Raw genomic sequence first — 24,702 nt, 5'->3', positions numbered from 1 at the left:
CTTAAATTGTGTGCCTCTCCCTTCGGATTAAATGGTTCCAATCCACTGACATCTAAAGCAACTAAAGCCATTCCAGAACCATTAACAGAACTGCCAACAATACCACTTGTCGTTTCGTCTGATCCACCGTGTCCCGGCATCTCTGAAATAAATCCCTGGCGAAATCACTTACGAATTCCCGGACGAAACTCCTGAAACCTTCGACAAAACCTCGAAATCCTTAAAGTCCTCTAAATCTTCAAAATTCTCGAAATCCTCGTCGCCAATGTAGTACACAGCGGTTAAAATGAAATCTGCTTTATTCACGTACCTAAGAGAACTAACTAAATAATTAAACACATGCTGCATGTAGGCAGGCCTCGAGGGTATTACATCACACCATCATGCCTCACATTACATCGCGCATATTTCATGCTCGTTGGCATCCTATACACAACAAACACGAAGAAAGAAAGAGCCATTCTCTAACGTAGTATTCACGCCGGTTTTAGAATCATGCAACGAATTGCAAAGTGCAGTGATTGATTCGTTTTTCAACGTATAGCAGCTATAAAATTATTTAAACAAAAAAAATTGATTTTCCAATTTCTTTCGGTTATCATCTATTACTAAACAGTAATCGTAGTAAACGAAATTAAATTGGCACTCTATTATTGAATCCACCAAACACAGGATTTTTTAGCACTTACGAAGATTTTACTGACCCAGTACTGAGCTGGTTGGTGAAAAGTTGTCTTTCATTTTCCATTAACTTGATCGGTTACTTTAAACAAGCCTTGAAATCTGATTGATGGTTTTGTATTAGTAAAGGTTTCTCATTGGCTAGGAAAAAGATTCGATTTAGAGCTAAAAATGGTGTAATTCGTGAATAAATGGCACCAATGAGAGAAAATCAGATTAGAAGGATCACCAGTGATTTCAAATTGATGTTATAAAGTCATTTTGTTTTCCCAAGGTGTTTGTCTTGCTTTTTCGCAGTGCAATTTGAGGCACGGCTATTTAAACGATTCTTATCTTCCATTATTCTACTTATTGTTGCCCCTCAAGTTGTTTCAGAAAAAAAATAGCCATTCTCCAACGTAGTATCCACGCCGGTTTTAGAATCATGCAAAGAATTCTAAAGTGCAATGATTGATTAGTTTTTTAAAGTATAGCTGCCATAGAAGTAATTGAAAAAAAATTGATTTTGCAATTTCTTCCTGCTGTTATCTATTGCTAAGCAGTGATCGTATTTTACTTTGCGTCTTTTTGTGAAGAAAATGCTCCAGAATCAGACAGAAAGGATCTCCTGTCAGAGCTTGAATTAATGAAGAAACTAAAGCCCCATCCTCATGTTATTAAACTGATGGGATGCATCACCAACTCTGGTAAGAAACATGGGGTCTATGCCAGTTAGGGTTAGGGGAGGGGTGGGTGCACAATTACACACACTGACGTGGATCCAGGAAAAGAAGCTCAAAAATAAGCTCACTTTTAAAAAGATGAATAAATAAGGGTATACTACACCTTTTCTTTGTAGATCCTTTACTTGTTTTGATTGAGCACATACCTTATGGTGATCTGTTGGGTTACCTGAGAAAGAGTCGTGGCCTAAATGACATATTTTAAAGATCCGGATGTTAAAACTGAGACGAACCTTACCTCAGAACAACTGGTGCGATTTGCGTGGTAGATTGCTGATGGAATGAAATACCTATCTTCAAACAAGGTGAGGAAAGAACTGTGTAGGTTGTGTTTTATAAACAGCAACTGTAAATTCCACTATAGCTGCCTTTTATGTGGGTTTTCAGAGATGGAAAACAGACAAGTCCAGTCGCACCCCCACAACTTACGAGTAAATGAATTTGTCGTCGAGTCGTAATGTGGAGATTGCGGAGGAACTTCGTGAGAGACAGTTTGCCTCTTAATTATGGGATGCCTGGTCACTAAGCCATCTTGGCAACTTCTTTTATTTCGTGTTGCGATAAAAAGCGAGGCCCAACTAATTTTTTTTTTGGTACTCTTAAATGAGTGAATAACGGATAAGTAAGTAATCTTGTAGTTTCTGGTTAGATCATCCACCGTGACTTAGCGGCCAGAAATGTTCTTGTTGGTGAAGGAGAAGGATGTAAAGTGACAGATTTTGGAATGGCGAGGAATGTTGATCAAGATGATATCTACACCAGGCATAGCGGGGTGAGGAAAGTTTTAAAAACCTATGAAATTGAAAGAGCACAGGAAATACTTATTAGAAGTTTAAATAGCCAATACTTTAGTTTTCTCTTAACTGAAATCGGCCGATTATGGTAGCCAAAGGTTTTTTAAATTGTTATGTAGCCGTATAGGAATCATTGTCAGGTACCAATTACTAAACACCAGGACTTTAATTCTCTTCTAGAACTCTGCCTTGATTCTGTATTGATTAATTTATAATTTTTCTGTAAATCTTAAGTAACCATTGCTGTCTTTTGTTTTGTGTAGGGTCGCCTACCGGTAAAGTGGACAGCCTACGAAGGGTTGCTTTACGGGACATATACGACTCAAAGTGACGTGTAAATATTCCCTTTGGAAGATGATAAACTATGATATCACTTAGACAAGACTTTTCTAATGAAACCTCTGGCCGCCATATTTGGTGACCACAACCGCACACTTAAGTGGTTGACACATTCGTTCGAATTAGCTGTTGTCAGCTACATAATAGGACGCTCTTAGGAGCAATTAGAATAGCTGAGCTTGGTGCAATTAAGTACCTTATTATTATCATCTGGAACTCCAAAAATATTTTGTACGTTATTCTGTCGGGGGTATCCACCTTCATTAATAAATTTTTTATTGTAAATACACATATTTTATGTACATCAGCTAGTGAGAGAGGAAATGAATGTTAGAAAGCAGGATTTACTAACATTACCTTATTCTTACAAATCTGTCTTTATATCCAGGTGGAGTTTTGGTGTTTTTCTATAGGAGATATTTACTATAGGTTGGTTCAGTTCTGTGTTTCTTTTTTTTTTCTTCTTTTGTTTACAGAGCAGCGCAAGGTGCCACAACATTTAACAAGTTTTTGTTCTCTTTCTCTTTGTTAGATTTCGAATTTTACATCTCCCAATATTGGTACCACATCAACCGTTTTTTAAATGGTTTTGTTTATCTAGATCTCTTCCTTCTCATAAAAAGTTTTACCTTTACCAGTATATAATACATTCCCATCGAGGGAGCTGGATCAAGAGGAGAGAAAGACGTCATTTAACTCGAAAGTGAGGTTATTCTCTTGCTTCCTCTACCTTTCTGTTTCGATCCAGTCTTCTCAAGAATTTCTTTTGGAACCCAATCTGATAAATACTGTCGCTTAAATGATAAATTGCGAAAACAACAGATCAAGTTATTGCTTGAAGCTGTATTGTATAGAAATAATCAACAACGTGTATTTTACGAGAGAGAAACGCGGAACCGAGAGAGAACGAGAACAACATTTTTTCTTGGTAGTGGCTCTAAGAGATTATAGTCACTTGGTAGCCTTTAAATTTTGACACTCTGCCCCAACATCGCAATTTGAAATTGCTTCCTTATGATTTTCATAGGTGGATCACCGTACCCAGGGATGAATGGACGTGAAATTGCAGACCAACTTCAGAAGGGATACCGCATGCAGAAACCAAAACATGTCGATGAACAACTGTGAGTGTTTTCTAATTTGTCTTCTGAAAATGTTGTCAGGCTTTCTTCCATTTCTTTTTTAAGAGTGAGTTATTGAAAAGGAAACCTCTAAAGGGAATCTACTATTGTGTGATATTCGCGGCGATCTGATAAACAACATTTCATCATTTCCAACCTTGTGAGGAACACTTCTTTACTAAAGATGGTGTCTGTTTACCGCAGGTTAGTTGGTAATAGAGGGAAGTCTTACTTAATCGCCATTGCATATCACGTTATCGTTTAAGTATTTGTTGTTTTGAGTTCATATTCAACAAAGCTCTTAGCGATTCGCAAAGCGATTGCCACCTGATATTTTAGTGTCGCATCATAAAACAGAAAAGGTTCTATTTGATCGCCATCCTGGCCAAGACAAAGTTCTCAAAGGTTGTCTGTAAAGTCTTTGAATATATCCACTACCGTCCAAGATAATAGAAAAGAAACAGGTTGATGAGTTTGAGATTCTAAAGGAAAAAAAAACTGGGGTCTTGATAGCTATATATTTCCTTGCTAATTTTTATAATGCTGTTAGTTAATGTTGTTACATGTGTAATATAGCTGAGGATATATCTCTAGATCATGTTCCAGTGTTGGCAAGAGGATCCAAACATTCGACCAACATTCTCCAATCTTGCAGACACCCTCAAAAAGTTGATAGAAAACGAGAAGGTAAGGTGATATGTGTACCCCCGTGATATATCTTATACCAAGGAAATTTTAAACGCGATAGAAGAAAATTAACTCCAAAAAGTGCAAAAGATGCTACCAGGTTTTGTGTAACACTTTTCAAGAAGTGAGATGTGAAGTTTTAGCTGACTTTATCAAATAAATAAACCGGTTTAATTCTAGTGGAAGGCGGCTGCCTAACTAGATACGGGTAATCGAGAGAATTGTAACAAAATATGCTTAGACCTTTTTTCAATTTTTTTTTTTTTTAAGAAAAAAATTAATTTCCAAAACACCTGAACATTTAACTAAACAATTATTCACCTCTGGCTCAATGAAAATTGTTAAATAATCTCTTCCAACTTGATCTCTGGGATTATTCAATCTTCGGCGAATAATAATTAAATGTGCCAATGAATGGTCGCACATTATATGCAACATAGATTGAAATTTCGCCGTGCGATACACATTCAACGAAAAGAGACGAATTTTTAATATACGATCGTAAATCTCTGCAGATAATTTTCAGCAGATTACGTGATTGTTCAGATCTGAAACCCCTTGTTCAAAGAGTTCAGTTCTGAGTCACGAGATTTTTCGTTTTCGTCATATATCATGGAGTTGGAACCGCAAGATGACGTCAAACCGTAAATTGTTCTTGGAGGTTGTGGGAGGGGGGTGCTACCTAACATTCGATGACACCACAAAAGTGGTCGCGGTTAAAAGGGATGACTCGAAAGGACCTCATTAAATATTCTATAGAAAACATATTTTTATGTTTTCTTTGATTTACATTTTTTTGGATTTTCACTACAAATATGTTTTCTAGAATATTTAATGAGGTCCTTTCGAATCATCCCTTTTAACCGCGACCTACAATGTCATGGTCATGGCCGATTTGGACTGAGAACGTGAGTAAAGCCTGGTTCACATATAATCGCAGACGATCGCAGGCGATCGCACGATCGCTGAAACCACTCAACTGATGATCGCGAATCGCATGTTCACATATGATCGCTGCCGATCGCAGCGATCTGTAACAACGGAGTCCATGGTTTGCCATTCAGCGGCAATACAATGTAACTCCAGTCAACCAACATAAACGCAAAGGACGCTGAGCTTTTAATGGGTGTTAACATTCTGCTTCTGTTGTCTTTACTTAACGGAGAATCACTGCCAGATCGAAGAAGAAACATCGCTTCTTGACGCAGAAAGTCTTAAGAGAGAGAGAATTCTTTGGTAAGGTGATTGAACAAACAATCGTATTTTCTAATTTCTTTCATAAACTGTTCCTTGTCAATTTCACCTTCTATTTTGTCAAAACACACGCACATGTAAAAGTTAATAAATAACTGGTTGTCATGGTATCTTGCCGCTTGCATAGCATTATATTAGACACATTCCAATCGCATGATCGCAGAACTTTGTTCACATTATGATCGCACTCGATCGCAGACGATCGTAACCGATCGCAGGAATAGAACATGGTTCTATTCCTGCGATCGCACTCGATCGCAGAGCTGTTCACATATAATCGCAGACGATCGATTGGCCATTAAGGTTTAATGGGGGAAGCAGGGGGAAAAAGGGGGAGCAGTGTTGGCGTAGTGGTGAGATCGCTCGCCTTCCACCAATGTGTCCCGGGTGGATTGAGTTTTTTGGTTCTCTACTCTGCTCCGAGAGGTTTTTCTCCGGGTACTCCGGTTTTCCCCTCTCCTCAAAAACCATCATCATTTGAATTTATTTAATTTAGAGTTTATTTGGATTTACACACGACCCCACAAGCTGTTCAGCTTTAAACATTATCGTGTCTAAATAAAGGTCTTATTATTATTATTATTTTATTATTATTATTATTATTATTATTATTATTATTAAGACTTAAAAGTCGGGTGTGGTGTTCGAGGGGAGCCACAAGAGCGTGAGAACGTATTTTCCTGTTAAGGTACTACAATGTTTTATGCGAGTTTGATTTTGGAGCAAATTTTATTAAGAGAACTCTTGACCTCGGCACTGACGCCGCGGCCTAATCTTAATTAAAACCTACAACAACGCTAATGCGTCTGATATTTCTGTGACTGAAACATTGTTTTAGCACGAGTATACACGAGGAAATGATGAGACGCATCAGCTTTATTATAAAGAAATTGCTCTATGTCTTTCAAAGAATTGGTTTGGACTTGGAAATCACAATGAGGCCTACACAACGTTACAAAATTTCGTCGATTTCTTCTGAATTTCAATTGGATAATGTTAATTATCCAATTGAAAAAATCCTTAAAACCTAACAAAGCTGTTGGACTTGATAAGCTAAGTGCACGCCTGTTGAAGGATGCTTCTCATGTCATCGCCCCGATACTAACTGGTTTGATCAATAAATCCTTCAGTGATGGAGTATTTCCAAGAGTCCGGCTGGAAATGTGCAAAAGTCATTGCATTATTTAAAGATGGAGATAAGTCAGTAAAGGACAACTATCGACCAACATCAATGTTACCAACTATAAGCAAGATCATAGAGAGATCAGCACATTTTCAGTTAACTTCCTTTTTGGAAGTAAACAGACTATTATCACAATCCCAGTTTGGCTTCCGACTAAAGCGTTCAACTTCCACTGCCCTAATCGACTTTACAGATCAAGTCCTTGAAAGTATGGACAAAGGATGCGTGACGCGAACAGTGTTCCTGGACCTTCGCAAGGCGTTCGACACTGTCGATCATCTGCTCCTCATCAACAAACTCAAGTCACTAGGAGTAGCAGGAAAAAGCGTAGAATGGTTCCGCTCATATCTCACTGGTCGAGTTTGATTAAAAAAACAATGTATGTAAAAGCATTGTCCCCCCCCCCTGCTAAAGTCACTATGGGAGTGCCACAGGGTAGCATTCTGGGGCCACTGTTATTCTTGGTATATATTGATGGAGTTCAATCTGAACTGCGGCACTCAAAGATGACGATGTTTGCCGCTGATGACATGGCATTTTATTGTCATGAGAACTCGTCAACCAATTTGCAATCAAAGCTCAATGCAGACTTGGCAGCTATTACATCCTGGTTACATAATAATAAGCTGACACTAAATGTTACTAAGTCGAAGTTTATGGTCATTGGAGGACGTAACAGATTAAGTCAATTCAATGACATAGCCCTTGTAGCCAATAATGATCAACTGGAGAACGTTACCAGATTTAAGTATCTCGGAGTGATCATAAACCAGCATCTTACTTGGCATGACCATATTGAACAGCTACAAAGTAAAATAGCAAAGAAACTAGGTGCGCTAAAACGAATCAAGCATCTTCCCCCAGTTTATGCAATGAGGATCTATCTGTCAGCAATGGTCATTCCTGTTCTCGAATATGCAAGTATCGTATGGGGTGATAAAAATAACAAGGTTTTGATGGATTCTATTCAAGTTCTTCAGAATAAAGCAGCTAAGCTAGTACTGGATCGAGCGACACATTCCTCTTCAATTCAAGCACTTCTTCATATGAACTGGATCAATCTATCATCCAGAAGATCGATACAACGGTGTCTTTTTATGCATAAACTTATAAATGACAGTGAAAGAAACAGTATGATTACTCGAGGCACAGACTATCATAGCCATAACACTCGCTCCAAGGAAATTATCAGATCTGTTAGATCAAACACGAACTGGGGTCTACTCAGATCTTTTAATAGTACATTGACAGACTGGAATTCTCTCCCAGAAGACATGAAATGTCTACCTTATTATGCTTTTAAAATTTCTTTGCTTAAATATTTTGAATTTTAATAGGTTCCGTTAGTGTGTCATCTCTTGCACATCGATTTTATTATTTTCTGTTCATGTCATATTTTAGATATTTCATATTTTAGATATTTTATATTTTAGATATTTCATATTTCATATTTCAACCGTGAGTTTTTACTTATTAATTACGTGATTACATATTTTATACATTGTTAATTTTGAGGGCCTCACTGAAAACCACTATGGCGAGCTGGCCTCCCTCTTAAAATATTTTTTAAAAATAAATAAATAAATAAATAGATTACTTACTCAAATCGTTTTTCATATACCAGAGATTCACTGCTGCCCAGACAATTGTCATAACTCCAAGTAAATTTCTGATAAAATTACTAAGGTCACTGAAGCAAAAAGAAAGTTTCCCATACACACAAGCACACTTGGTAAACGGGTCAGACAGTTATGGTGACTCACAAATCTCAGAGCTAGACGGAAAGTATAAAGTTTCTAGTCATTTTCTTAAACGCGGAATCCCAACAAGAGTCAACAAGTGAAAAAAATTCTCCTTCCGTGCGTGTCTTAAATCGATCGGCTGAACTGTTTACATGCGAAGCAATTCACTTGAAACTGCTGACTGATTGCTCATTCCAAGATGCTTCACAACAAATGAACACTTTTCTTCATCAATCCCAATCCCTAGTGCGAGACTTGACTTAAGATGACATCTTTCTGACGTCTGCAAGCAAATACTTTTTGTCAACGACAAATTTAAAAGAAGGATGTCATGTTACTTGCCCCAGACTCTCAATACTCCCTTTGCTCGTTCCGCGAAATGCCGCTGTACATGCGCTGCAGGCGCAAATGTAAACCTGAAATCGAGGCTATCTCTGTATAACACTTGAAAAAAAACAGCGCGAAAGTTTCGTTTTAGACTTGTTGTTGGCTCTATAGATCGTTTTCACGTGACGTCACATCATTTCCGGTCGCCATATTTGTGTACAACCCAGGGTAAAATTATATATGCAAATAATAAGCAGATCAAAAATCTCTGCCTGTAAAAATGAATACTACAGCAACGGAAGCAAAATTAAGTGCCAATACTGATATCATTATCCATCCTCCTCTTTCTGAGTACACCAAGAAGCTAGAACCACAAGTAAGGGAGCGTTATTTGGAAAAAACTTCGGCGATTGGGATTTATCCCGTCCTTATTTAGAGTAAGAATTTTCAACCAGACTGCTTGCCTCCAGCTGAATCTACAGATCTCCTTTTATATCTGGTTTTGGAGACGAGCTTCTACACGCAACAACAGTTTAAGGCTTTCCGAAGCCTGGAAGCCAACAATCAGATGGTTTCGGGATTTACAACCAGCATTAAAGGCCACATAATCGCAAACAAATTTGTTGTGTTAGCCAAGGTGAGACATTCGTAGAGAATGAATGACTCTCTGATCCCTATCTGGATTATAGCAAAAAAAAAGGAGACAATTTTATCCGCTCATTGCCTAGGTTGTAAGGCCGGGCTAGCTGAATCATGCTCACATATTGCAAGCGTTTTATTTTACATAGAAGCGTGGACGAAGATAAATAGAAAACATGCTTGCACCCAAACTCTTCCGATTGCGTGCCGACGTAAACAAACATTCTTGAGTCAGTTTGTGTGCCTTTCTCTTTGGGCTTATCTAGACTTTCTACTTCGCTACCTTCGAAGTCTAAATCTAAACTTTGCTGCCCCGATTCACTAAATTTGAAAAACTTCTCCCCCCTCTCAGACACTAGTACTTTCACCCTTTTGGCAAACGCCGGCTTCTTCACCAATTCGCGTTCCCTCGCCCTCTTACTTCTTTTTGCTGCTTGTTCTCGATCCGTACGGCCAGTCTCCTTATTATGTCCTAAATTTAGAGTTGGGACACAATCAATGTTAAATTCATCCCATGATTTTGCGGCCTTCCAGAAACAAAGTGTTTCTCACACACGCGATCGTTTTCCAAAATGGTATCGGTGAGATCGTCTCTGCTAATAGAGAAACCCAGCGCGATCTTCTTTCTGCTAACAATTCTCTGGCTTCATTTCCTTGATTTTCAATTATCGAAGGTACTTTGGCAAAATATAATCCTTTATTCCTTCTACTTCTATTTCCACAGCCGACAATCAAGCACAAAACCATCTTCTTTCAAAGGACGCAGTATATTTGCATGCGATATCTGTACACAAATATGGCGACGTAGCAACAGTTGTCAGGGTTTTGGTCACGTGAGTGAAAACGATCTATAAGCACTATGAACGAACCAAAGGTCCACAGAAAACATAGAAGTCGAGGGAAGCAGTGTTCAGTGGTAGCTTGTAATAATTTTGAATATCTAAGCGACGGAACACCATCGAAAATTCACTTCTTTAAGTTTCCAACCAATCCATCGCTTCGAAATCGATGGTGCAATTTAATCAAGCGGCAGCACGGCAGAGACGGCTTTTACGTGAAACCTTCAACGGTCGTATGCGGCCATCATTTTAAGGAAAATGACCTATGCAAACCTCCGGGAGGAACGCGGTACAGGCTACGACTAGGTATGTTTTTGTATGCCCATAAGACTGCCCGTAAAATGTGAGCTTTTAGTGAGCTCTTGAGTTTTATGTAAGCTATATAAGTTATAACTTAAGTTGAGCAAATTGCAATGCTTCTATTCGTACGATTCACTTAGCTTTGAAGCTTTTGAATATTTTTTTATTAATATAAGACTATCGAAGTATCAAGTCAAACTCAAGATTACTTTAAACTTTGGTGTTTATATTTTTCAGGAGCAGAGCCATCCATATTCCATAATCGTAGAGTTGTACGAGGTTGAACGACGGTATAGTTCGCAAGTCCTTGCTCCACTCACATCCCCGAGAGGCTTGATCTCTAGACGAAACTTCGTACGTTATTTCGTGGTCACTTTTGGTGTTCGAAATCAACGATATCAATGGCTGTTCTTGTTTTGAAACGTTTTTAGGCTCGACGCAGACCACTTTTCTTTGATAAATAGCTTGACATCTTAGGACAAAATCAGCCTTCTTGCCGCCACATGGCTGGTTTTCTACTTTCAATATTTCTCTTAAATATTTCACTGTAACATTTTGAAACTCCTCTATCTTCTGAATTGTGTCCATCAGGCAGCCTTCGCCACATTTTTCGACTTAAATATTTACTACAAAAAGCTCTTATAAGTTAAAAAAATCAAAATTTTTACACGCTCGCACTTGGTTTGTTTGTATACTACAATGATATGATACAGGGTTAGCCTCGTTTTCACGCTTGACAGTATCTGCAAACATTCGAACAGCGGTTATCAGCACAGAACGCGAAACTGGAGTATTCAGCTACCAAAGACACTTTTCTTTGAGAACAAAACACTGTAATCCGAGGAGGACTGGGCTCGATCATAGGTTTCCGCTTGGCGTTGGCGTCGTATAATATATAATTGGGAGTTTAAACAAATCACTACGGCTGGCGCTTCTACGGCTATCGTGGTTGACGAGGCTTGGGGAGAGTACGTCGCCGTAGCCCGCCAAAATTCAACTTTAAGCAACGCGAACTACAAACCTAGTACCGCTGAGAAGTTTAAAACCAATAAATTAAGCGTCTTCGCGGTAGTTTTTGCACGTCTAAAAACTCAAAATGACTTCGTTCAAAGAGACGAGGGATTCCCACGTTTGGAAAAAAAAATTGTAAGCGATCCTGTGCACAGTGAATGAGTGAATTAAAATATTTAAGCTTACGTGCTGTAAAATTGCCAGTTTGAAGCTTATAAACACCAAAGCAAAGTTTCTACACGGTCCCTCATAACCCTCGTCATTCGTCGGCTTCAGCTATTTGAATTCAAGTAGTCCTTGAGGTTTGAAAAGGAGAAGTTAGACTTTCTACTTACGCATTTCTCCTTGCGTTCGCTGCGTTCTCCGTGTGCACACTGCTTCGATCCTTCGACAAACCCGGCTGCAAAAATAAAGGCAGATTCACTGGGTACGGGACAGCAAGCTTGATAAATATTCCCGATAAGCTATTTTTAAAGATGTTAAGTGTATTTCAATTGTTAAAATTGCTCACGAGAATGTATAAAGCGAATAAAGAAGCGAGATAAGTTCACGTACCACAGACTACGCCGAAACCTTCCCACTCGCGTAGAAGGATTTCCCGCTACGGTTGGATGGGAACCATCCTCGGACACTAAGGGGCTGTGGGTCGATTTCAAGTTAGGGCGTGAAGAGCCCCTGGGGACATTGTCTTACGAGACAAGTTCCAAACGATCGCAGTCGTTCTGCCATCTGATTGGTGTCAGAAAATCTTTGTGTTTTTCTGCCCAATCAGTGTGAAGTGTGCTTTAGAGTCCTTTCGTGTGTTTTAACACGGACATATACTACTAGCTCAGTTGCTCGCTATGTTTGTTTGGACCGTGCGACGGAGATTTGCTTGAGGCGAAAAGTTTCAGTCTCGGCACACAATGTAAGAGAAATCGATCAGATTGTCAGCGAAAATCTTACCGGAAAGTATACTGAATACTTTCGCAGGTATCACTAGAGAACGTGTTTTAAAGTTTGCGAGGTTTGTATACAACACGATGGTTGCAGTCATTGATATGTCGCTTTAAACGTTAAACGAGATTTAAGCTTAAATCTTTCTAGATTTTTTGCATAATTTGCTGTGACTGAAACTTTGCCAATCCCGTGAAGTTATTTCGTCGCACGGGCCAAGCAGGTATGTCGAGCAACTGGTACTTGCGCAACTTTCTGTGCGTGCCAAAATCTGATCTCATCTTCGCTTGAAAAAAAAGAAAAGCTCAGTGTGGAAGCTTTTGCTTATTAGATGTGGGTAGATGACCCTGTACTACTAAGCTGACATTTGCAATAAAGCAAACCCGCCCTTCCCATCCAAAATTTCTTGGTCTTTGGTTTTGTTTTTCCCACCGAAAACAGCATCGGATCGATTTCCAATGATCAAAGGTATTGAACTTGGTCTTCAACAATCGACAGAAGAGGTGAAATGACAATGACCAAGGGACTAGAAGAGAATCCGTGGCCTTCCTAGCTCAAGAATTTCAACACTCTAGACAGCAATTGAAAGATTAAACTCTTTCCAAACCCCTTCAGTAACTGCCCGAAAACATCTCTCCTTCCCACGATGTTCTCGTTAATAAGTTTTTGTTCAGATTTTAATTAGTTAACCGGAAACACAGCTAAGCTTTCTCTTAGCACTTGCTGGATGTGGTCCACGAACGTAACGTTCTCTGCAACCTTGGCCGTATTGTGAACGACTTTACTACTAAGATCAGATTTTGGCGCGCACAGAAAGCAGAAAGCTACGTAGGCGAAAGCGCCAGTTGCTCGACGTACCTGCCTGGCCCGTGCGACGAGATAACTTCACAGGATTGGCAAAGTTTCAGTCACAGCAAATTATGCAAAAAATCTAGACGTTTAAAGCTACATATCAATGACTGCAACCATCGTGTTGTATACAAACCTCGCAAACTTTAAAACACGTTCTCTAGTGATACCTGCGAAAGTATTCAGTATACTCTCCGGTAAGATTTTCGCTGACAATCTGATCGATTTCTCTTACATTGTGTGCCGAGAGGCCTGAGACTGAAACTTTTCACCTCAAGCAAATCTCCGTCGCACGGTCCAAACAAACATAGCGAGCAACTGAGCTAGTAGTATATGTCCATGTTAAAACACACGAAAGGACTCTAAAGCACACTTCACACTGATTGGGCAGAAAAACACAAAGATTTTCTGGCACCAATCAGATGGCAGAACGACTGCGATCGTTTGGAACTTGTCTTGTAAGACAATGTCCCCAGGGGCTCTTCATGCCCTAACGTGAAATCGACTCAGCCCCTGGGTCTCCGAGGATGGATGGGAACCACTGACATGCACAATGACTCGTTTCTGGACAATTTTACTTCCGGTAGCCGTAGCAGCGCCAGCCGTAGTGATTTGCTTAAACTCCCTAGTGACTGCTTAAACTCCCTTCACAAAGAATACAACGGACGTTCCTTGAATGTTTCTTCAGTTGAATTTTGGAAAAGAGAACATCTAAATCAATTAAGGCCAGTGAGAGGATGATGAATCTTTTTAGATCTGAGGTTTATCGATGGGTCTTAGCTACTCTTTTACTCTGTTCCGCAATTGAGAAGTCAGGTTGGTACATAGTTTGGTTTGCTATTTGAGGTTTAACCCACGACTGTTCTAAAAGAATTCGACATACCCAAACGAATCCTTAAATTTTCTCACAAATGAACCTCGAAAGGTTAACGTTACGCGTGATATGTTGAAATGTAGTTTTATTTTGTCTGTTTTCCTTTACAGAATCATTTAGAATCAGCAGCAGACCTTCTTCCAATCCTTTTATTGTGGTTTTAGGCGACGAAGCCAAACTTGAGTGGCAGTTTTCTGACGCACCAAGTAGCTATTTCGTTCTGTTTTGGAGACAGAAACCCGGTGAAAGGTTGAAACAAATAGCAACAAGCAAGAATGGGAACGCGTTCTATCCGAGCGACACAACTGAATTCAAGGCCTCCCTCCCAGCAAAACTAACACTGAAGAACGTACAGAGAAATGAGGAATACACCTACTCTATAATTCTACTTGATTCTAATGCGGTTGAGGTAGAGCGAGATACAGTTACTATTGATGTGGTTGGTAAGTGATGCTGTTTCATGAGATTCTTTAATACACTTTGTTTCATCGTACACTTCTTGCGTCTTAGTTATTTCATGTCAAAAATATCTTGACTAAAAATTTTATATCAAAGGCTGTCTCTTTCAGTCTTTTTGCGTGAATGACTTTTATTAAACTTTCGTTGCAGGGAACGATAAGCTTATTCACAATACTGTCGAACGACACGGTTTCGACTGAACGCAGTTGCACTTTCAGTGTTTCAAATGGGTTGTTACTTTTCAGTCATGTTTGTTCAAGTTATTCTTTCATGTACGCTAGGAATGGCTGAAATCCTTGTGAATTAATCGTTATGTGACAGTTAAGTTTTCTGTCGCTTGAAGTTGTTTTTCTTTGATGAAGATTGATGAAGATTGATAATTCAGCTCAAGCTTGGGTTATGTAAATTAATGTGAATTGTGCAACCAATATACCTGTATAGAGTACGTGCACGATTTTCTTCTTGCTTTTACACCAATTAACGATGGAAAAAACCTCTTTTTAACGGTTTGACGTGAATTTGATGCTTTATTGTTCACTAAGGTGATGTTTCTGATCCACGCTTTCGACTTCGTAAATGACTCTCGAAATCGTCGTTGCTTAATATTCATAGTAGCCGACCGGTTTGTATTGTTTGTTCGTTACTACCACATAATTATGTCAGTTTTGCATGAGTCATCTAGCGTTGAATTTTTATGTCTGAACGGCTCATTTACTTCTTACAACATTCATGTATTTATCGGCTTCTAAAAACGATCTTTTATAATTTTTCATAGCCGACTGGGAGGTACGGTATGCAACCGTTGACTTGAATAATTTGAATGTCATTTTGTTTATTAAAATCTATGATTATAACAGGCTGTGTTTTCCTTTTGATGTAGTAAGTTTTAATATATTCACATCATGTTTAACCCGTGATAACCCACACTTGGGCTGCTGTGTGAAACAAAGATATTGCAATTGTATTTAAGGAAGTCAGGAAGGTCATGCGTATTTACTTCCTAAGAGATTCTCACCATAGTAAACTATACGTATGATGCACAATCCTTCGCAGTAGATAGCGCTATTTATGCAATAGCGAAGATTTTCACTATTGCATAAATAGCGCTATCTACTGCGAAGGATCGTGCATCATACGTATTTAATACCGCAGTTCAAAATATATGAAATTCATATATTCATTGTATCTGATTTATCATCGCGGGTTTATTACGAACCAGCTTAACTGCCTGCTCCCAGTTGTTAGCTCAACTGGTGCAGCGCTGCACTAGTATCGCAGAGGTCAGTGGTTCGAATCCCGTACAGGCCTGATTTTTTTCAGGTCTGATTTTCGCTATTGCATAAATAGCGCTATCTACTGCGAAGGATCGTGCATCATACGTATTTAATACCGCAGTTCACAACATATGAACCTCATATATTCATTGTATCTGATTTATCATCGCGGGTTTATTACGAACCAACTTAACCGCCAGCTCCCAGTTGTTAGCTCAATTGGTAGAGCGCTGCACTAGTATCGCAGAGGTCAGTGGTTCGAATCCCGTACAGGCCTGATTTTTTTTCAGGTCTGATTTTCGCTTTTGCATAAATAGCGCTATCTACTGCGAAGGATCGTGTATCATATGTATTTAATACCGCTGTTCAAAATATATGAACTTCATATATTCATTGTATCTGATAGTTAACTATGTTCTCACTGAGGATTGTCAAGGAAACTTGCTAACCCCTGGGAGAGGATGCCACAGGGTTTTAGGATTAGCCCAGTATTTTCCAGGTTTTCTTGTACTTATTTACAATCTTAAGTGGAAAGAGGCACTCAAAGAGTAAATGGTCCTGTTCAAGTTTACGATTCATTTACCCATTTAGGGCTTTAGTGTTGGACTTCTTGAGCCAAGTGCAGGGCATTAACCACATGGTTCCAAGCATCTCTCTCTTAACATCTTAATATGTGTATGCATGTATCAGTTTAAATATATTATTACCATTAACAAGTATTTTCCTCTGCAGTCAATAGATGGCTAATCTTTGTCTCTTTATTTTATTCACAACATTCTCTTAATAGTTACATTGCCTTTGAGATAGCAGTTTCCTAGAAATGTATCTAACATGGTACACAATGTAATAACTGTGATATTTTCACACAATCTAAACACATATCTCCAAATGTTATTTCCCAGTGCCTCCAGAAATAACTGTCCCACCCACACCAACACCTTTGCTTACCATTGGAGAAAACTACACTCTGACTTGCAATGCATCTGGTGACCCTTTCCCAAATATAACTTGGACGAAAGATGGTACGCCAGCAGAAGAATTTAATGTGACAGGTTACAAGCTTCATTTCACCAATGTGGAGGTGAAGGATGTAGGATCATACAGATGTACAGCCAGTAATGGATATGGAGATAATGCCACAAGTGTCAGTGTAGCTAGCATAAGATGTAAGCAGTCTTTCCTGTATCATCAAAGTTGTTCTGAATACAGCAATGCAATTGCAAAGTTTTACTCTATGCACATGTGTTGTTACAGAAACAACTCTACTTGTATTTTGATTCATACGTAAACTGCAGACAAAACAATGTGGTGTGGATTAAACACTACAAAGATATAATTATTTTCCTTCTAGTTTTCATATTGAGATATCTAAAAGAAGGTTTTCATTTCTGTTTTAATTTTTTTAGACATCACAGTTTATACATGCATTTGTTTTACATTTGCCTGATGAGATGGGAATTTAATACAGATGATTGTGGTGTCTGTTTCTGTGAGACCATTTTGTGAAAAGTGGGACCTAGTGCTTTCTCACTAGCTACGCACTGACCTTTACAGGGCTCAAAATGGACTTTATTTTTTATTTGGGTGTCAAGTTTTGATTAAAATGATTGGTTCAGTGATAAATTTTGAGCAAAGACATTTCTGTGCTTGAAACATTTTCTTAGATGTGAACAATCATCAGTTGACTGGCAAGTGTACTTTACATGTACATGTATCTGTGGCTTAGTTTCATTATAAAATTAACTTTACCACACTGTATTTTTGAAAACTACTGCTTTCAGACTGAAGAAAGAAACAAAGCTGAGCTGAAATTGGATATCCTGCATGATGCTTTTTGCCTTGGAAAGTTTTTTTTATTTAATTCAAGCCTTAAGGAGATTACACCAACTTTGTAGTTATTGTTTTCTTTGCAAAAGTACTTTTTTCCCAATAACATGCATACATTTCAAGATCTGACTAAAAGTTTTGGAAAATGACAGATAAAGCAATGGACTTAATTTGATTGTGAAAATAAAGTAGAAATAGGGTACTTTTTATACTTCTTTTATTCTCTTTTTTATACTGCAGGTAATGATTGTGAAATAAAGACAGTTGGAATAATATTAAGGAGTGAAACGTGGAAGTCAGCCTTGAATAACCAACAGTCAGTGGAGTTCAAAACATTGCGGGCAAATGTGTTATCAGAAGTAAGTATTTTGCCAGAATGAGTACAATGGGTGACCATGCCAGGTTGAGAAACTTGTTTTTACATTTACCAGTACATATTTTGGTTTTGTCATACAGGGGTTATTTGTAATTTTTTTATGTTTGGATACAGATACACCTCATTACATTCATGTAATTCCTCTTGTCCAGTACTGTTTGGGCTGACAAAGCCTCCTTTTAATTCATTGAAGGTAGCTGCCAAATACAAACCTTCGTAGGAATAATGGGACAAATTACTTTTGAGTTGTAATTCTGAACCAGGGTCACAAAGAATGGATATTGGGTATTTGATTAATATCCCATCTCCCATTGGCAGGCATTGATATTTGGGGATCGGATTGTAATAGCTTTGAATTTATTCCAAATTTAGTTTGGGGAAGTAGATCATTTAAATGTGGCTTTAATTTTGTTTCAACACCAATGGTGGTGCATACTTGAAATAATATAATAGTGTAAATTTTACACCAAAAGTGAAGGTGAAGCAAGCAAAACATTGCTCTCATGCAAGTAGACTAATGGTATTTGGTGTTTTGCATACATGTAAAAGTATACTTCTGAATAATTTGTATGTTTGAGCATTTTTGTTCTAAGTAAAATGAAGTAACTTTCTTCCTTCCTTTTGTTTAAGATCTCCAAGGTTTATGCTAAAAATCCTGGAAAACAACTGTACAGTGTGGGTCTTCTTGATTTCAGGTAATTGTTAATTTTAAGAGTGCTCAGTGTATGCATGTTTTAATAACTTTTTTTTGTTTGAAAGACGAATGGAGATTTAAATGAGCATCAGCTATCGGTACTCTTTGGTCATTTAGGAACTAAGAAAAGTATAAACCACTCATCTTTGTGCAAGCAATGACTGTTGATCTGCAAGTTTGGTTTTTTACTAATAGATCTGGTAGTGTTGTTGCTAGAGTACAGATGAAGTTTGAAAAATCTGTTACTGACCCTTTAAAACCACTGGAAGATGAAATCAAACGTGGAAAGCTTGGGGCATTCACAGTTGAACGTGCACTTGATTTGAATCCAAGTAAGGCATGTTCTACCTGACAAGTAGATTCTACTTTGTCTGTGTATGGAAAGTTATAAACTTACTGTAATCTGTAATTTGTAATCTGTATGTTTTAAGATTAGCTCTTCCCTTGCCAAATCTACATATATGTGACATATATATGTTACATATGTATGTCACATATATGTGCTCTATATTTGACATATATGTCAAATATATGCCACATATATGTGACATAAATGTGGCATATGTAGGAATTTGGCACTCCTGTTGCATATATATCACATATATGTGACATATACAAGTAACATATATGTAACATATATATATATAACATTTATGTAACATATATATGTAATATATATGTAATATATATGTGGAACCTGGGAACCACAAATGCATGTATGTGACATATATATGTTACATATGTATGTCACATATATGTGCTCTATATTTGACATATATGTCGAATCTATGCCACATATATGTGACATAAATGTGGCATATGTAGGAATTTGGCACTCCTGTTGCATGTATATCATATATATGTGACATATACATGTAACATATATGTAACATATATATGTATAACATATATATAACATATATATGTGGAACCTGGGAACCAAAAAATGCATGCATGCATGCAGGTCACTCAGGTCAACCAAAAGGCATTCATGTATTATAGTTGATAATAGCTAGCAGAAGACAATTGCAGTCAATATAGAATAATCACAGTCCTTAATTGAGACCACAAAACTTTTTATTTCTGTAACCAGGGCCAGGGCTTTGAGAGACCCTGTTAATATGTGCATAGACAATATAACTGTATAGTGTATATATATACAGTTTTTGGATATATGACTATATGCAATAATGAAAGAGTTTAATTAATAATAAGGAAATAAAATTGAACCCAGGATAAAACTGATCGAACCACAACATGCAAAGTGACATGTATTTGGTAAATTACAGGTCAGTTGAAGAAGTAATGGTTTGAATGAATCAACATGCATTAAGTGTGTTTACAATTAGTGATTTTCACAAATTCTGATAAAAAAAAATAAGCTTAGCTAGTCATTAAAACACATTTCACGTATAGCTATAGCTAGGTTTCACACTGACTACGTATATAAATTATGCATGAAACTTCTCTCGAATTAAAGCACATCAATTGCCATCAAGCAATAAAACCATGCAGGCATTCAATTAAGAAAACAATAAGTCTATATCGCCCATAAAAGTTAAACTGTTGGGTGCATGGACTTCAACGATGTGTATTGGACAAGATTAAACATGCAGGCGCACTGTAAAAGGAGAGGTGCAGGCCCTCAGGAGCCTCTTGGGTAACAAATTATGGTGAAAGGAACAAATGCTGGGGGATGAACAAAAGGAGCTAATGAGATATCTATTGTTTACTTCCACCAGCATGGCGGCAATGATGTAATGTGCGAACCATGCACCTACTTAGATTTCAAATTTGTTGCCACAAAGAAAGACAGTTTCCACTGGAGAAAGGAAATACAAATCTCAAAAATTCTTGTATTGTGATGAAAACATAAAACAACTTTGAGGAATGCACCCACAGTTCACTGCTTTAGGTTAGGCTATAGCTCAAGTTGACTTGACTCCCAGAGTTCTACACCACATGACGGTTGATTGACAAATGGTCGAGAGGTACCTAAGGCACCTCTCCTTTTATAGAGTGCCGTCATGTTTAAGGTCATAAAATGTAAGTGCATGCTAAAGATATATATATATATATATATATATATAAAGAGTGTCAACATTCCTCTTTCCTTTTCGAAATTCCTCTACGGCATCCTGTGCACTTATCTTGGATCGTTTTCCGCACAAGGGCTACTTTTGAATCCTTGAATTGGGACTGTACAAATGCTGTCAAATGAGAAGCAAGTTATATACTTAGAATCATGAATTAGTTTGTGATATATATTAAATATAGTAATAATATCATCTTTCACATGCATTTTCTTCCTCTTGTCTCAATCACCAAAACAGATCAGGAAGGACAAACGTTTCTGTGGGTAGTTTTTTAATTCATGGGATACCATGACGCTCTTGTAAATTGGTCACAACTAGAGCTGATCAATTATGAGAATTGGCTCTCATAAGTGACCATGTGATAGGGTGGTAGCTTACTACAGCTTTTAATTAGCAGAAAGTTTGGGATGTTATTGGTTGCCAATATTAAAAATTGCTGACCACAGAAGAGGTTCACAAATGTGCAGATCAATGAACGATCATCACATATATTAAATGTTACTCTAAATTTGATCAAGAATTTAAAATACTTTTACTTAAGTGAGGGGTTGCTAATACGAGATCTTAAAAGCAAAGCATAAGGCAGTCAGTAATTCAAAAAAGTGTTGCTCATTAATGTGCTGCTCATTTAATTAATTTGAAAAGTATAATTAACAATTATTCCACAAACACGCGTTGGATATGAGATGATAGATAGCCAATGAGGCGCAAAGTGCCGAGTTGGCTATAATCATCTCATATCCAACAAGGGCAAGTGGAATAATTGTTTTATTAAAAATGTTAAATTAACTTATTAAATTTTATTAAATTTTTAGCTCTCTTTTAATTTTAAGCTGACACGTACGCTTACCATATTTGTAGATTATGGTATATTGGCTGATATACCATAATGGGTAAGCCAATAAAAAGTCTTGAATTGCATTATCCAATGATCTAGTTTTTAATAAATTAAAACATACCTGTAATAGCATGGACTGTCTTTGGACAGAGCTGCTTATAGCCACAATAGCCCCCTCCATTTAGGTTAGAGACACTCATTGTCTCTTTACTAAAAAAGACATCCAGCAGGTATGATGTCATAGAGCCAATGGTTTTCCCTTCAGCTAGTGCATTCAACCGTTGGGAGGGATACCAATTTACCATGCTCCCAGTCACTACCTCTTCCATCTATAAAACAGAGAAAACAGTTGAAAGTAATGAGAACTTGGTTGAATTCTAGATCTATCTTTGATATAAAGTTAAATTCCAAAAATAAGCCCCAGCTAGGGCTTATATTTAAAAGGCTGTTTTTAAGGGGCTTATATTCAGTGGGGCTACATGTAATTTTAACAATTTATAATTAAACAAAAGAAGGTATCTGATAGGATAAACATTGCTTTGAAAAAAGTCCTTAGTCAACCAGTAACTGCATCACACATAAGATCCAGTGTGCAAATCTTACAGAATCTTATTTGTCAAGAGCAGGCATATTTATTTTTGTGACAAATCCCTGGTACCCCACCTTATGGGCAACGATTTATGTGTGAAGTTGTAGCTATGGTAAAACAACTTGGAATTCCTACATGGTTTATGACTTTATCTTGTGCTGATCTAAGATGGCTAGAGTTCCAAATTATTTCCAGAATGCAAGGAAAAGATATCACTGATGAAGAAGTTGATGCTCTCTCATATGATGAGAAATGTAAGAATAGTGTGAATAAATGTGAATAGTCCCTTTGGTGCACAACATGACATGTTATCAAAGAAATTGTCACTACGCATTATTGGCAGCCAAACCCGATATCAATCACTTTGCATCTTTTCAAAAAGATATATTACCATGAAAAAGCAAAATTAAAATGCGCACACGTTAGATGTCACAGTAACGGACGCGTGACTCTCCTAGAACAACGAGAGTCACGCTTGCGTTACAGTGACATCGAGCGTGCGTGTTTTTCAAAGCAGGGTTGCCAGATTTGAAAATTCTCAACTGTTCAAAAAGCGGGATTCCCTAACATTTTCTCTTTTCACATTATTCATTAAACGTTTTTTTTCTCTAAAGTATATTTGCGATAAAATAGATTTTCATGTCGTGCGACAAATTTGTTGATGTAAACCACCCTTATGCATGTAAGTGTAAACGTGGGTTGCCAAGGCAAAAGTGGCCCCGGTAAAATTCACGAAGTGATTCTTGTTTAATAATCCTTCACAAAAAGTAACTCAGAAAGTTACAACAAGAGGTGGTGGCAGTTAAAAATTACGTTAATCGATGTGACTCTCATTTGTTAAAATCTGAACTCTTTAACACAATTTGTTCGTTTGTGAAACGTTGAGCGAAGTTTTGAGTTCTTCTATAAATATACTTTTGCCTATTCTTTGCAAATCCCTTGAATTTGGACATTTCTTCCGTAAATTTCCCATCAGAAAGTGGAGGAATTTGATGAATAAAAGTCGCATTAAATCCCATTGTGTCTAGCTGGAAAAAGTCTCACTGACTTCAGCTTTTTAGTCGAAGAAAGACATTTACACACATCATTGCAGAAAACGAACAAGCAGCAGACTAACAACTCAAAACACACATTTGCATCACTTACAATTCGACTTTCCGTGACATTTTAAAACGGAACAGATGTAAATATTCGAATATTAATGAGGCGTCGTTGGAAATAAACAATATTTTCCGTAAGTCAAGATCTCTGAGTTTTTTTTTTTTCTTTTTTAGGATGAGATCGTTGCATTGGCAATTACCTCATGTGTGTTGGTCACACCAGTAACTCTTGTTTCTTCAAAAGCATACGGTTTTTTTCTTCTTCAATCGACAGGTGTCACACGGTGACAGTTACTTGTCAAAAAATGTTTCCAAGTTTGCTTGGAAGCCTTTTCAGTTACATTTACAAATTAAAATATATCGGTGAACGCAAAAGCTTTCTCTTTGGTTTGAATAACGTCAGTATTTATCATCCACTCGCTAACAAAATTAATTGTTAAGTTTATAGAGGATTCTCCCATAATTAAACTTGTAATTGTAGCCCTAAATCATTTGGGTTCTTTTGGCAATCATTTTGTTATGTGCTAGAAAAATATAAATGTGGTCTGGCCTGTTTAATTGGAATGGGGGGGGGGGGGATACGGTGCATTTGAATATATATATATGTTATTCACCAGCCAGGAGGTCCGTATTGGGAAAAACTGTGCCCAAGGTCTTGGATACCGCCCGAGGCATCGGGCAGTTGTCAAGACAGAGGGCACAGTTTTTCTCAATACGGACTGACCTATGCTGGTGAATAACATTTCTATTTTTTCCGAACACATAACAAAATAACAACAAACGTATGAAACATATGTATCGCGCATATACGTTACATAACAAAATGATCGCCAAAAGGACCCGAATGATTTAGGGCTACAATTAACGGACAATTTCTAACAGACAGCCTTTTCCCAGGCTGTCTGCTTATGAAAGATTTGACTCTACATCAATTCAAGTGCAATCCTCTTTGGTACATGGTAAAGGATTAGTCGGGCAGAAGACTGGGGTCGATCGACGGTTTCGTTTGACGTTTGCATTCCATCAAGTAAACAAAGGGCGTTTCTTGTAATGTTATGTAATGTAATGTAAACTTAATTTATACACGGAGAATCATCAGTCAAGCTTCAATGACCACAGGCAGCCCAAGCTCACTACTAGAAAAGCGGACG

The 24,702-nt window shown here is 37.7% G+C and overlaps 3 protein-coding genes, 1 long non-coding RNA gene and 1 pseudogene across 26 annotated transcripts in view; 4 read left to right on the top strand and 1 right to left on the bottom strand.

Annotated features, from left to right (window-relative positions):
- Positions 1–872: 872 nt before the first annotated feature.
- On the top strand, positions 873–4,389 carry LOC148726929 (tyrosine kinase receptor Cad96Ca-like; annotated as a pseudogene). The gene is made up of 8 exons (XR_015989192.1): positions 873–912; positions 1,257–1,367; positions 1,520–1,708; positions 2,053–2,175; positions 2,461–2,531; positions 2,925–2,965; positions 3,564–3,660; positions 4,252–4,389. The product of XR_015989192.1 is annotated as a tyrosine kinase receptor Cad96Ca-like (transcript).
- A 5,467-nt stretch (positions 4,390–9,856) lies between these two features.
- Positions 9,857–11,824, top strand: LOC148726928 (THAP domain-containing protein 2-like). The gene is made up of 2 exons (XM_088728013.1): positions 9,857–10,634; positions 10,866–11,824. The coding sequence occupies exons 1-2, from the start codon at positions 10,349–10,351 to the stop codon at positions 10,910–10,912; spliced, it is 333 nt and encodes a 110-aa protein (XP_088584139.1). The 5' UTR covers positions 9,857–10,348; the 3' UTR covers positions 10,913–11,824.
- Positions 11,825–13,929: 2,105 nt separating this feature from the next.
- The window catches only part of LOC111342370 (protein turtle-like), a 38,538-nt gene continuing 27,765 nt past the window's right edge, over positions 13,930–24,702 (top strand). For 12 of the 22 annotated variants that reach the window (XM_088727748.1, XM_088727747.1, XM_088727743.1 and 9 more), the window contains exons 1-6: positions 13,935–14,240; positions 14,409–14,741; positions 16,934–17,197; positions 18,099–18,217; positions 18,865–18,929; positions 19,124–19,260. In XM_088727748.1, the coding sequence (XP_088583874.1) occupies positions 14,162–14,240; positions 14,409–14,741; positions 16,934–17,197; positions 18,099–18,217; positions 18,865–18,929; positions 19,124–19,260 (997 nt within the window). In that variant the 5' untranslated portion in view covers positions 13,935–14,161. Of the gene's footprint in view, positions 14,241–14,408; positions 14,742–16,933; positions 17,198–18,098; positions 18,218–18,864; positions 18,930–19,123; positions 19,261–24,702 lie in introns of all 22 variants that reach the window. The other 10 variants (XR_015989595.1, XR_015989593.1, XR_015989594.1 and 7 more) reach the window with 3 other exon arrangements.
- LOC148726927 (uncharacterized) lies at positions 20,974–22,118 on the bottom strand. The gene is made up of 2 exons (XR_015989726.1): positions 21,984–22,118; positions 20,974–21,138 (listed from the first exon to the last, which is right to left on the bottom strand). It is a non-coding gene; the product is annotated as an uncharacterized LOC148726927 (long non-coding RNA).
- The window catches only part of LOC148726926 (uncharacterized), a 12,937-nt gene continuing 10,795 nt past the window's right edge, over positions 22,561–24,702 (top strand). The window contains exon 1 of the mRNA XM_088728615.1: positions 22,561–22,705. Coding sequence (XP_088584741.1) covers positions 22,561–22,705 — 145 coding nt within the window. The remainder of the gene's footprint in view (positions 22,706–24,702) is intronic.

This window comes from Stylophora pistillata, chromosome 7 (genome assembly GCF_964205215.1).
Source record: "Stylophora pistillata chromosome 7, jaStyPist1.2, whole genome shotgun sequence".
Lineage (NCBI taxonomy): Eukaryota > Metazoa > Cnidaria > Anthozoa > Scleractinia > Pocilloporidae > Stylophora > Stylophora pistillata.
The sequence above is the reverse complement of the archived record's forward strand: the minus strand, read 5'-3'. Positions and strand labels throughout refer to the sequence as shown.